This window comes from Microcaecilia unicolor, chromosome 1, assembly GCF_901765095.1.
Source record: "Microcaecilia unicolor chromosome 1, aMicUni1.1, whole genome shotgun sequence".
Lineage (NCBI taxonomy): Eukaryota > Metazoa > Chordata > Amphibia > Gymnophiona > Siphonopidae > Microcaecilia > Microcaecilia unicolor.
Window position 1 is genome coordinate 623,164,074 of NC_044031.1, and position 14,600 is coordinate 623,178,673.

At 43.7% G+C, this 14,600-nt stretch overlaps 1 protein-coding gene across 1 annotated transcript in view; it reads left to right on the forward strand.

Annotated features, from left to right (window-relative positions):
* SCRIB (scribble planar cell polarity protein) overlaps positions 1-14,600 on the forward strand; it is a 630,584-nt gene that overhangs the window by 550,566 nt on the left and 65,418 nt on the right. Inside the window, 6 exon segments of the mRNA XM_030220397.1 lie at positions 1,804-1,842; positions 9,215-9,337; positions 9,901-10,008; positions 10,658-10,705; positions 11,701-11,860; positions 13,703-13,868. Of these exon segments, the coding sequence (XP_030076257.1) occupies positions 1,804-1,842; positions 9,215-9,337; positions 9,901-10,008; positions 10,658-10,705; positions 11,701-11,860; positions 13,703-13,868 (644 nt within the window).

The window sequence follows — 14,600 nt, forward strand, 5'->3', positions numbered from 1 at the left end:
GAATATTTTTCACTGCTGCAGATAGTTCTGTTTTTGCTCCTTCTCCTAGATCACCACACAGAGGAGGCTCAAATGTCTAACTTGTTACCCTATGGAGTCTTTCTTTCTACCTGCTTGACCTTTTTGCCTCTTTGTAACTGCTGTGCTTCAGTTATTCAGAGGGTTTTTAGGAAGCTTTCAGTAGAAGGAAAATTTCTGCCTCACTTAACCCTAATTTGTTAAACTCTCTCCGTGCCCCTATTCAGCTTACCCCTAACTCTCTTCCTCTTTCCCCTAACCCTCTTCCTCTTTCCCATCCTGTATCCCTTCATATCCAGCCTCCTGACCCCCAAGAGGCTTGTCCATCTCTCTCCCTGTCCCTTCTTACCTCAACCTCTTACCCTCTGTCTCCATTCCGTTCACCTATTTACTACTTTGGATTTAATATTCTGCCTTGCATAAAAATCTCAGTGAATTATAATATAAACAGTAGTACACATAATAGAAAATAAGAATAAAGCATCAAATTATAATATATATATATATAGAAATTATACAAAATGATAAAACAAATACATTTAAAAAGCTGATCGCCCTGCCAGCCTGTGAGACCAACCAAGGCTTTCAGTTTCTCTCTGTAGGCTAAGGAGTTACATATTTTTCCATCGCATGCTCGGACATAATATGAACAGTCAATGATATATATTAACATTGAATAAATAGATTGTAGTAAATACAGCCAATGACCGAGAAATAGCTCATCAAGATAGAAATTTCTGCAGTTACTAAACCCCCTTTCCTTTACTCTTTCCCTTCCTCTGCCACTAGTAGCCCACCTTCCTCCTCCTCCTCTTCTCTCTCTCTCCTCTCTCTCTCACTTCTACCCTCCTATTCTCTGTGGATATTGAGCCCCGCAGTTTTCATCTTGGCCTGCATGTAGTCACAGCTTCTCCCCCATGCTAGCAGAAATACGGCAGGGCAGAGATGATGGAAGGGTTGCTGTCATTCACCAGGATAATGTCACAAAATAAGCATGCCTTGGGTGTGCTTCATCTAACCAAATTTGCAGTCAGCCTAGAAAGAGTATATACAGATAGAACACAAGCAAAAAGTGCTGCTGAGGGCCTGGGAAATTACTGGTGGCAGCAGTGAGGACTATAAGTGACTGAAGCTGAAACAAACAGCAGCGCTGGTTTTCTCTGCTTGTTCTGTTCTGCTGTAAAACAGTGCCGGGAAGGGAACAGTCAGATATTAATAGAGTGGAGGAGTATCCTCAGTGTAGTGTGGAAGCCTGAGAAACTCAAGTCCCACTACAGCTCCTTGTGACTCTGGGCAAGTCACTTAAACCTCCATTACCCCAGGTACAAAATAAGTACCCGTATATAATACACAAATCGCTTTGATTGTAACCACAGAACGGCAGTATATTAAATCCCATCCCTCCTTTCCCTGTATGTAAATACTTCTTTGTATAAACCAGCAAACTGGTCAGTGAAGAGACAAATAGAAATTAAAAGCAAATTAAACCGAATCAGTATCTCATTAAATTCAAACAAAACCATATTCCTTTTTCCTTGTTGAAAATTAATTTATGGCATGAAGATTCACACTCCTGACCTTTGGAGTCTCAGGCTCAGCCCAGTGAATAATGGGCACTACAGGCTTGCTGAATCTTGGGTCAGCCCAATGAATTGGTGATCCCCCTCCCATGTGGAGTCTTCTGTTTGAAGATTTTGTCAGACCATAGCAAAGGGAGAGGTTTCTTGGTGTCTCTGGCAGGTTTGTGGCTGCCCTGTGCCTAATTTCTTTCTCTTCTGTTTACAGGCTTCCATTAACTTTCTCTCTTCTGAGAATGATAAACTGGTAAGTTCTTCTCCCCTGTTCTGAAATAAATCACACACCCACTACTGTGAGTCTGTCCCACCTCTGCACATCTCCCCCCCCCCCCCCAACCAAAGCTATGGATTACAATGATTATAGTGAACTGGGGAGGGGATAGCGAGATGCAGGCAAGTGGCTTACAATGCTTTAACAGGATAATAGGTTGTGGATGGCAAGCAGCTCTCATGAGCCAATTTAGACCTAGTATGATGGTTGCACACAATTTTCTGGGCACATGATGAAGAAAAGGGTTTTACATAAAAGATAATCTTGTGCAAAACCCTAAGTTAGAAGTGCACTTCATATGAAAATCAGTGCCAATGAAGCTGTTAGCGATTCTGTCCTGATGCAGAGAACTGCACAGGAGACTTTATGGTGAGCACAACACAGGAACTTGAAGGCCAGGTCTGAGGAGGTGTAGAACAGTTAGTGCGTTCTTCTGCAGTAATATCTGATAATTTTTAAAATGTCAATCTTTAATGCTGTCCCCCTCCTCCAAACAACACCCAAAAATTCCCTTCCCCAACATTCACAAATAAAATTCCCTGGTAGTCTAGAAGACCTGCCCCTGCCAGACTTCTCCTTGCATGGCTTTAACAGGAGGGTGGAGCAGTGCTCACTCACTTCTTCTTCTAAGCTGACATCTTCCAAATTCCTTTATTTGGCACTGAGCCCTGTGTGGTTTGTCCCACGATGCACCACCATTTGAAAGATAGCAGCATGGATGCAAGAGTAAGTTGAGGAGGGGGGGAGGTCGGAGATGGAGTCTAAAGCAGTGTTGCTCACCAGTCCTTAGGCAAACCCAGATAATAAGTTTTCAGGATATCCACAATGAATATGCATGAGATCAATTTGCATGCACTGCTTTCCTTGGTATGCAAAGCTAGCTCGTACATATTCATTGCAGTATCCTGAAAAACCAACTGGGTGGGTGTGGCCCTGAGGACTGGGTTGATCTAGAGAGGTTGTTGGAGGGGGAAGTTGGGATCCACTAGACTTCAAGGGAATTTTAAGAGAGGGAGAAATCAAGGGATTGCCTCATGATGATGGGGGATGAGGGAGTCTTCTAGACCACCAGGGATTTTTTTGGTGGTTTTGGGGGTACCGGGACATCTCTTTGGGGTGGGGGGACCGGGGGATCCCTAGACTGTCAGGATTTTTTTTGTGGGTGGGGGAGGCTGCAAAACTTTTTTTTATATCTCCCTTCTTGTCCATGCATGAGCCAATCATTGCTTTCACACTGACAGAAAGAGACATTTGCTGTTCTGTGCAGCAAATGACTGCCTACTATCATGGCAGTGTGTGCTGTTTTTTTCTGACAGCACAACTTTGTAACATGGCAATAATTTGCATGCTGTTTACTTATTTCATTAATGAGCAAAAATTGTGCATTCAGCTTGCAATGGATGCTGTACATGAAGCCATCAGTGCATGGCTCTAATGCAAAACTTTCTGCATTGGTCCCTTAGTGATATAATGGGATGACTTATGGGGGATGGGAGCTGCAAGCACTCTTGGGCTGTAACAGTGTGATTGGGGATGGCACATGGTTTGGGAAGAGACAGCAAGCTGCTGGGATGATGGATGGGGAAGAAAACAGTGAATAGCCTTTGGTATGTAACAGCATGATTATTGGGGAGGAGGAGAGGAAATAATGACCAACTGTGTGTGCTTCAACTGATGATGAGTTGAGGGCAGATAGGGGAGGATGACTCAGGCCTTTATTGAGATAATAGGACAGAAAATAAGAATAGCCATACCATTGGGGTCAGACCAATGGTAAGTCTAGCCCAGTGTCCTGCTTCCAACAGTGGTCAATTCAGGTCAGAATTACTGACAGCATCTCAAATAGTAGAAGATTCATGCTATGATCCCAGGGACAAACGGGGCTTCCCCCATGTCCTGTCTCAATAGCAGACATGGACTTTTCCTCCAGGAACTTGTCCAAACCTTTTTTATGGTAAGATCTGTTTTACTGGTGCAGTAACAAACAAATGACAAATACATGCCAAGTTTCACATAAAACCATAAAGAATACTAACTGCAACCAAAGAATTGCCCAAAGAACCCCCCACCCAAAAAAAAAAAACGCTGACAGTGAGATCCAAGTCTAAAAGATGACCTACACAGGCTTGGTTAAAGATTTAACAAGTAGCTATGTGCTTTTGAAGGCAAAGTCTGCCAAAAAGGTTCCATGTCTCTTGAAAGCAACAGCCAGCTGTAGTATCCAAATGATGAACCCCCTCAACGTACCAGCCGCATTTGAACTATAAGTTGTGAATGCCACCGTTGTTGCGTTGATTCTGAGGTCTGTAACCAATAAAGCAAGATAGTCTTCAGTCCAAAAAAGAGGGCCTGTCGGAAAAGCTGTTTAAAGCCCTGTAGCATGGGGTCCATAGAAACATATACTCCAAAAAATATTAAGAGTTCATAGTACATTGTGCAATGCCAATTTTGCGCTTAAAACTCTCAAGATAGTTTTCCAAAAAGAACACACTACAGTGCAGTGCCAGAACATATGGCCTAAAGTGGCCAGTGTTCCTCCTAGCCGCAGTAAAGCTATCAGGGGAAACAAGGGCAGATACTGAAAAAAACAAAATAAATTTATTGGAGACCCTCGAGCAAGCAAAGAAACTGTCTTCACTTTCTCATTGCACCACGTAACTCCATCCAAACCATTTTTGAACCCAGGTACACTAACTACTGATGCCACATCCTCTAACAACGAGTTCCAGAGCTTTAACTATTCGTTGTGAAAAAATAGTTCCTCCTGTTTGGGACACTCAGGAAGTTACATGGTACTACTTTTAAAACATTGTGTTTTTTGAAAGAGTAAAAAAATCGATTTACCCATCCTACACCACTCAGTATTTGCAGACCTCTATCATATCCCCTCTCGGCTTTCTCTTTTCCAAGCTAAGAGTCTTACCTCTTAAGCCTTTCCTGATTTGAGAGGAGTTCCATCCCCTTAGTCATTTTGGTTGCTTTTCTAATTCTGCTATATCTTTTTAAGATACGGTGACCAGAATTGCACACACTACTCAAGTGTCGTCGTACCATGGAGTGATAGGCATTATATTATTCTTTATCTAATTTTCTATCCTTTTCCTGAAAATTCATAGCATTCTGTTTGCTTTTTTGACTACCACCACACTGGGCAGAAGATTTCAGCATATTGTCCATGATGATACCTAGATCTTTTTCTTGGGTGCCAACTCCTAGGGTGGAACCTAGCATTAAATAACCATGATATGGACTATTCTTCCCAATGTGCATCACCTTGCACTTGTCCACATTAAATCTCATCTGCCATTGGATGTCCAGTCTTCCAACCTAAGGTCTTCCTTGAATTTTTCACAATCCACATTCATTCTAACAACTTTGAATAGTTTTGTGTCATCTGCAAATATAATCGCCTCTCTCGTCGTCCTCATTTCCAGATCATTAATAAATATGTTAAACTGCACTGGACCCAGTACAGATCCCTGGGACACTCCACTATTCGCTTTACTCCTCAGAGAGAATTGGCCATTTAACCCTACCCTCTGGTTTCTATCCATCAACCAATTTCTAATCCACAACAGAACATTGCCACCTCTCCCATGGATTTTTAGTTTTCTCCAGAGTGTCTCATGAGAGACTTTATTAAATGCTCTCTGAAAATCCAGATTCACTGCATCAACCGGCTCAGCTTTATCCACATGTTTGTTCACACATTCAAAGAAGTAAAGTAAATTGGTGAGGCAGGACTTCCCTTGGCTGAATCCATGTTGACTCTGTCCCATTAAACCATGTTTGTCTGTGTGTTCAGTGATTTTCTTCTTTATAATAGTTTCTGCTTTTTTGCCTGGCATTGATATTGGGCTTACCAGTCTGTAAGTTCTTGGATCACCCCTGGATCCCTTTTTAAAAATAAGCGTTACATTGACCACCCTCCAGTCTTCACGCAATGTAGATGATTTTAACGACAGATTACAAATCACTAACGCAGATCTGCAATGTCATATTTGAGTTTTTTCTGTACCCTGGGGTGTTTTATTTATTTATTTATTGCATTTGTATCCCACATTTTCCCACCTATTTGCAGGCTCAATGTGGCTTACATAGTTTTATTAACATTTATTAACATTGTCGTATACCATCCAATCCAGTTGATTTGGCTCAGTACTTCCAGGTTCACCAAGAATTTTTTCAGTTCCTCTGCATTGTCACCCTTGAAAACCATCTCTGGTACAGGTAGATCTCTTACATCTTCTTCAGTAAATACCGAGGCAAAGAATTCATTCAGCTTCTGGTATACCTGAAAAAGTTATTACTTTGAGTTTTTGCCTCCGAAGCAAGTTTCTGTTTGTATTCTATTTTGGCCTTTTTTATCAACACTTTGCATCTAACTTAGCAGTGCTTATGTTGTGTCTAGTTTTCTTCATTTGGATCTTTTTTCTATATTCAGAAAGATGTTCTTTTGGCTCTAATGGCCTCTTTCACTTCTCCCTTTAATTATGCTGGATGCTATTTGCTCTTCTTTCCACATTTATTAATACACTAGTAAAAAAGGCCCATTTCTGAAACGAATGAAACGGGCGCTAGCAAGGTTTTCCTGGGAGTGTGTATGTTTGAGAGAGAGAGCCAGAGTGAATGTGCGGGTGTGTGACAGACTGTCTATGTGACAGTGTGTGTGTGAGAATGAGAGTATGTGACAGGGCCCCCTCCCCTGTTCCTAATGCCCCTCACCCTGTTCCCCCCCTCCTTTTCCTTCTCCTTCCCACACTTTGGGTTCTTTAAGGCTTTCAAAAGTCTATGTACCCCCGTGGCCCTAACGCCCAGTATCCGGATACCCAACCGCTTTCCTCCTCACCACTCCCCCAAGATGTAATACTTTCACGTCCTTCATTTTTTAACAAAAGTGTCCTATGTACCCTGTGTACAAATGCCCGGCATTCAGATTGTGTTCCTCTCGTAAATTTTCATTTCTTTCATTCATTCAGAACTTGCCCCCCCCCCCCCCCCCCGAACACTTTTGGTTCCTTCAGTCTTTTAAAACTCTCCTATGTACCCTGTGTGCTAATGGCCAGCATTGAGATTGTTTTCCTGTCCCAAATTTGCATGTTTTTCAGTCATTCACAACTCCCCCCCCCCCCCCCTTCTCCAGTTTAACACTTTCGTTTCCTTCAGTCTTTTAAAACTCTCCTATCTACCCTGTGTCCTAATGGCCAGCATTCAGATTGTTTTCCTTTCCCAAATGTTCATGTCTTTCAGAACTCCCCCCTCCCCCCATTTGACACTTTCAGTTCCTTCAGTCTTTTAAAACTCTCCTATCAACCCTGTGTCCTAATGTCCAGCACTCAGATTGTTTTGCTTTGCCAAATTGTCTGTCACTGAGGTCAGTGCGTGCCTGCCTAGCATACCACTTCCAGCAGGCACGGTCCCAAGCACATCCTGTTGGAGGTGAGAATTATTATATAGGATAGAATACATCTGGTCTGGGCTTCCAAAATGGTATTTTAAACAATGTCTATGCCTGGTTTAAAATCCTAACTTTTCCACTGAGCATTTCAGCTTTTTTTAAAACCATTTTCCTCATGTTTATCATAGTTGCCTTTTCAAAAATTAAATGCTACTACAGTAATTTCCTTAGTGACTGCACTCCAGTTATTAAGACAAATTTCATGATGTTATGATCACTGTTTCCCAGCAGACCCAACACTGTTACCTGTTGTACTAAGTTCTGCATTCCATTAAGGACTAGATCTAAAATACCTCCCCCTCTTGTTGGTTCTTGGACCAGTTGCTCCAAGAAATAAATGACTGCTTCTTGGATCAACATCTAGGAATTTTGCCTCCCTGGCACTCCTTGATGTGGTATTTAACTAGCCAATATTGGGGTAATTGAAATCAAAATATTAAACAAATCTACTCTCTTCCACTCATTTTATATATCTTTTGGGCAGACTGGATGGATCGTTCAGGTCTTTATCTGCCGACATCTACTATGTTACTGTGGGTCCAAGACTGACCAACCAGGAAAACTTAAAGTGGAGAAAAAAAGACCTTTAGAAAGCATAGAGCTACAAACACACTGCACACAGCTGCAATAAGTTAATAGCGCACATTAATAACTGGTCAGAAAAAAAAAACTCCACTTCTCATAATTAAGGCAATAAATCAGTCTCAGGTCCAGAACAGGCAATAAAATTTCATCCAGTCAACAGTAGAAACACTTAGCAGCAATCATCAAAATAATATGAAACTCCACAGTACTTACCTCATTCATATTGTGCTGCAAAGTTTATCAATTCCCAACAGGAGATCCTGTTTCACCCATAGGCAACATCAGGGGAAGAAACACGCCGACTGAGACACATCGCAATTCAAACTCAGAATGAAAGCAGGAAGTAAATGTCCTTCTAAAAAAAACGCGATGTAGGTGGGCAAAATCATGGAACCTTTAGTGGCTCATTGTCAGGAGAAGTGTCACGATTTTGCCTCATTTTGCTGCATTGTACTGGAGCAAATTGTGATGAGGGATCGCCGTGGCAATATTCATCACCGTTTATGGCAGAAGGAAACCTGTAGGGGCTGGCGCAGGCAGTGAAGATGAATCGCTGCGGCTGCTGGGACGCTTCTGAGGTACACCAAGGATGGATAGAGGACTTGTAGAAAGGGCAGGTGTCGGGCCACCGGAGGAGGAGAGAAAGAGAGGAGAATGAGGGGCTGCCCACCTGTAGCTACACCACTGACAGAAAGGTGGTAGATCAAATCCCATCCCCTTTCCCCTTTCTTGGGACACTGTTAGGATGATGGTTGGCAGAAGGTAAGATGAGGGTAGTTTCTAGGTTATTTAGTTTAGAAGGAGATGGTGAGATACAAGGTTTTTTTTCTAATTAAATTTAATGTTCAACAAACAGAACCTATTTACTGGACTAATATTTTCTGAGAGCCCCCACACTTTTAATACATTATTAACTAGGTTTGTACTGATGAAGGGAGCAGAGCTCTCAAAGGCTGATCATGACTGTATTAAGCTAGTCCAGAAACAAAGTCTCACTTGGACCGACCTTTCCACATATTCAAATGGACTAACCATATGACACTATCCCACCTGATTTATTCAGGAATTCACTGAAATCTTAACTGCTTTCTTTATTTCTCTCTCTTTCTCCTATTTATTTCCTGTACTTCTTCTTTTTCTGTTTTCTTTGCATTTATTATTCTCCTTGCTCATGTATTTTTCTTTTTTTGTTTTTCATCGTTCTCATCTGTTTCTCTTCTTCCTCCTTTTCCCTTCATGCTCTCTTGTTCCCCCGCTGTACCTGTTCTTTTTCTCTTTCTCCCCACGGTGGCTCCGTGAGGACAGACGAGGCCTGGCATCATTCAGCCCTTGTGCACTGTCCGTCAGACCGTCGCTGGCAGCGTGGAAGGCAGGGACAGCCCAAATCCCTTTCAACAGGGTCAGATCTGTCCCGTTGGACACAATTCTGTAAGTGGCCCATATAGGTTTCATTTGGCTGCTTCTCCAAGCATCAGAGGCCTCAGTACACTCTGCATCCCTCAGTGCTAGCACTGGGACACAGTACATTGGCCAATGGCAGAGACTTAGCTGTAAGATTGTTGAGTGGCACCATACAGTCACAGCTGGAGGATAGGGGCATGGTGTCCATTGCATAGGGTCACAGCTGGAATGAAGTGATGGTACTTCTATACCGGGTATTGGAGAGACATCATCTAGAGTGTCACATCCAGTTCCGGAGGCTGTACCTCCAAAGGCTTATATAGACAGCAGAGAAGCAGTGGAATGAGAGACAGATTAGGATGAACACCAGGGATCCCTAGCTGTGGGGGGATTGTGGGGTAAAGCCCAAGGCAAGCACAGAGGAAACTTAGCACACCCCTTTCTCCCATTGGTCTGCAAAATGATCCCTTTTCACTGTTGATGCCCTCACTCTGTTTGTTTTTTTCCTTCTGCCTTCTGTCTGCTTCCACTCATATCTGCTCTCCCCCCCCCCCCCCCCCCCCACTTTGTTTTCGTGCCTTTCTCTGCAGCCTGGACCCTCCTCTCCTCTCTCTCCTGATGAGTTCCCTGTCAATGTCAAAGAGGTGTATAAAACGTTCGCTGCTGTGCCTGTGGTGCATCCGGTACTGGGGCAGCAGGTACTGTATGTAGTGCACTTATTGTCTGAGGGGCTAGTGTTGTCAGAGACACCCTAAAGAATTGTGTGAGATTTATATTAAAAGATAGCATCTGCTAAGTAGGGCAGGATAAGACTTCAAATGGAATTTAGCATTGAAAAGAGAGCTGTCCCACCTGAAGTGTGTATGAAAAAAAGGGGGGGGGGGGGGGAGAAAGAATGCTCCCACCTGACGGGAAAAAAGAGCATTCTTACTTAGGGAAGGGGTGATAGAGATCATTTCCCACTGAGGGAGGAGAAAGAGAAAACATACCACCCAGTGAGATGGAGATAAAACAAGCAAGGTCATCCCTGATGGATTAAGTGAAAGGAAGGGAGAAGGTCTTCCCAAGGGAGAGAGATGAAGTGGCAGAAGGGACCCTTTCCCCCGTATCCCTGATAGACATGATGAAACAGTAGGAGAGAAAGAGACAGAAGAGACCATTTCCCCCTATTTTTGAAGAATGTGGTGAGACAGTAGCAAAGAAAGGGACAAAAGAGACCCTTTTTCCCCTATCCCCAATGGATGTGGTGAAACAGTAGAGCTCCCCCTGTGAAGCAGGTGAGGGAACAGATGGCCTTCCCAGCCATTCTGTTAAACCATTCTAACTTATGTCACTTTATATCTGCAGGAGGTATCAATGCCTAGGACTCCTGAGAGGCCCAGTATTCCTTCTGAGGTAAGGTCAGGCTGGGTACTTGAATGTCTGCTGCATCGCACTGGTTGATATGCATGTGCTACAGTGAAGGTGTGGTGCACTATGTTGTACGAGTATCTGCTTCAATATAGATGCAATGCACTGGGTGCTGTGTGTGTGCTCCAGTGCGTGAGTTCTCCTTATGTATCTGCTTCCGTAGAGGCTGTATGAGTGTTGCTGTAGTGAAGGTACAGTGCATTGGGTGCTGAATGTGTGCTCCAGTGCTTGGGTTGTGCTTAAGTATTTGCTTCCATAGAGGCTGTATGAGTGTTTGCTATAGTGAAGGTACAGTGCATTGGTTGCTGAATGTGTGCTCCAGTGCTTGGGTTCTGCTTCCGCAGAGGCTGTATGAGTGTTGCTATAGTGAAGGTACAGTGCATTGGGTGCTGAATGTGTGCTCCAGTGCTTGGGTTCTGCTTCCGCAGAGGCTGTATGAGTGTTGCCATAGTGAAGGTACAGTGCATTGGGTGCTGAATGTGTGCTCCAGTGCTTGGGTTCTGCTTAAGTATCAGCTTCCGTAGAGGCTGTATGAGTGTTTGCTGTAGTGAGGGTGCAGTGCATTGGGTGCTGTGTGTGTGCTCCAGTGCATGAGTTCTGCTTAAGTATCTGCTTCCGTAGAGGCTATATGAGTGTTTGCTATAGTGAGGGTGTAGTGCATTGGTTGCTGTGTGTGTGCTTTAGTGTGTGGGTTCTGCCTGAGTATCTGCTTCAGTAGAGGCTGTATGAATGTTTGGTACAGTAAAGGTGCAATGCACTGGGTGTTGTGTGTGAGTTCTACCCATGTATGCTTCAGCAGAGGTGTATGAGTGTTTGCACAGGGTGCTGTGCATGTGCTCCAGTACATTGATTCTGCTTGGGTTTGCTTCAGTGGAGGCTGTATGACTGTTTTCTACAGTGAGGGTATAGGGTCCTAGGTGCTGGTGAAGGTGCAGTACACTGGGTGCTGTGTTCCTCTTGAGTTCTTGCTTCTATCCTAGGGCTCATCCCCTGCTGTCCTAGATAGCCCAGAGCAGAGATCCTTCCGTGAGCGGCAGAAATACTTTGAGATTGATGTGAAACAGCAGCAAACGGAGAAACCTCCAAAACGTGTTTCCTTAGTGGGAGAGGATGACCTGAAGAAAATGAAAGAGGAGGAAGGTAAGAGGACCCTTACCCCACAATGTCTCAAGACAGGAGACTAGTGTGAAGCTAAGAGGGAGACCCCATTCTCACTTAAAGAGAAATGGAAGAAGCTAATAAGGACAAACGCGCCAACAACCAGGAAGAAGGCTCCTCACCTTCTCCAACAATAGGAGACCTAGAGGAAGCTAAGACAGAGCAGACCTCCCTCCTACAGAGACGAGGAAGGCCCCCCCCCCCCCCCAGCTTTCCATAGTAGGAAAAAACTAAGAGAGAAGCCAAAGGACTGACAGCTTTCTTTGAAACAGAGGGAGAGTTGTGAGGGAGGGAGGCCCTAGTGTCCCCTTAGGAGTGTCATTCTCTGTTGTGTATGTAGCTAGACAGTTGCCTAGAGTGAGCCCAGTGGTGTAGGGTCAGGGGTACAAAATCACACTTCTTGGTTGAGGGTCAGGGCCCAGGATTGGTTACACCAGCAGGCTGAATAAGCAGATCAAACCTTTAGCAGCTAAACTCCACACAATATCTTGGCTGACTCGGAGGCCGATACTCAAAGGTTCACAGTACTCTACCATGAACCTAGTACAACAAAATTGCTGCAGTATGCTCAAGAGTAATGAGCATGCAAACTAATGTTGTGTTAAAACATGGCAGTAATTTGCTGCTAACTTTCCTGTCAGTGCCTGAGTGGCGATTGCCTCAGGCACTAACAAGAAAGTTGACATTAAGTAAAAAAAAAAAAAATGTTGTGGCTCACTCATGCCCCTCCCCTCAATTTTCCAAAAAAGGCCCCGACCCCCATCTCCCATGCAAAAAAAAAAACCTGGTGTTCTTGTTGACCCCCTGATCCCACCCCCTACAAAAAAAGGCCTGGTAGTCTGATTGACCCCCTCCCCACTCCATGTGAAAGAAGAAAAAAGGCCTAGAGGTGTGGTGGACCCCTCAGCTCTCCTGATCACCCCCCAGTAATGAAGAAAAAAAGGCCTGTTGTTCTGGCTGACCCCCAACCCCCTCCCCATAGAAAAAAAGGCCTGGTGGTCTAGTGGACTCCTGCCAACACACACTAATGCAGAAAAAGACCTGGTGGTCTAGTGGACCACTGACACCCTCTTCCCCCCTACCTAATGCAGAGAAAAGGCCTGGTAGTCTAGTGGATCCCCCCCCCCCCCCCCCAGCTAGGCCAGGCCCATCTCAGGATGTACTGTGCAACTTTTAATTTTTATTTTGCATCCCACTTGCATTCAACAAAAAACAATTGTGTTGGAAGAAAAATACCTCAGCTGGTCCGCAACATTGAATATTCTAATCAGTAATGCTAATCTGGAACCCTAATCCACAATGTTCACTGCCTTTCTTATTGGCGCAGTTGCATCGTTTTGAGCATATATCGGAATTTCAAACAAATATAGATAAAACAGAAACACTGTTATTTAATGTAAAGCCCTCTGATTTTCAGATATTCCCCTTAAGTGCCAAGCCAAGGATTTTGTTATTACAAGTCACCCTTTCTGATAAAATCTCCGAGTTTTACCGACTTAATTATGAGCGCCTCACTGAGTCCATACTTGAGTTCTATTCCTGATGTTCCCTGATTCTTCCAAAATTTTTGTTCTTGTTTGCTCAGCAACCAATCCATGTCACTAAAAAAAAAAAAAAGTTCAAATATTGGGCTAGGATGATGAGAGTTTTGTGTAGAGGGAAAAACGCCCCAAAATACAGTGGTGTTTGCTTCAGCAGGGTAAAACCCAAGGTCGATGGGGTAGAGTTACTGAATTTACTCTGGTTCTCCTTTTGGAAACATTGATGTGCATGGGCCCAACATGCTTGAGAAACCTCTTTATTAACCTATCTTCTCGTCTACAGCTAGAAAACTCCAACAGAAACGGGATATACTGCTGAAGGAGGAGGAAGAGGAGGACATGGTGAGACAGAAGCCAGACATGAGCACTCAGTCTAGTGTCTTCATTGAGGGTGTGGAATACAAGATTGAGAGAATAGATGACCGGAGCAGACATTCCCCAGTGTCTGGGTAAGCCATTCTGCCACCTGATACTGGCTTCCTCCTAGGCATTGAATCCATAGCAAGATTTTTGGTTTTCTTGGAGAGAACAGGAGGCATTTGGAGGGGAGGGGGGTGGAGAGAGTGGAGCTTCTTTAATAGGCCACAGCTGTGGATAGCAAATTGTGGGTCACAAGTTACGTAGTAGATTGTAGAAGAGAACTTGGAGAAAAGGGGGGCACAATTCCAAGCCATAAAATGAAACAATCATAAACCAAAATTGCATAAGAAGATCAAAACTGCCATACTGGGTCAGTCAAAGGTCTATCAAGCCCAGTATTCTATTTCTTCAGTGGCCATTCCAGGTCAGAATACTCCGCATGATTCCAATGAATAGATTCATTCCTTGTACTTAGACCCAGGGTTAAGCCACAGCCTTGGTTTACCCAGCTAATAATAATTTATGAACCGTTTCCCCAGCAATTTTTCTAAATCTTTTTTTAAACCCAGCTGCACTAGCTCTGGCAATGAATTTTACACTTTAACTGTGCTCTAGCTGGAATAAAAACTATATATTTTCACCTAGAGTTGTTTAAAAGTGTCATCTATTGAGGTCACATGATGCCTGGCTTGGAAAGCACTCCCAAAATGAGAACATTCAAAATACTAAAGTGAAACTCCTCCAGTACCACTTACAGAACTTGACATTATAAGTGAACACTGTATACGCAGGGAGAGAGGAGACATGATAGAGACATTTAA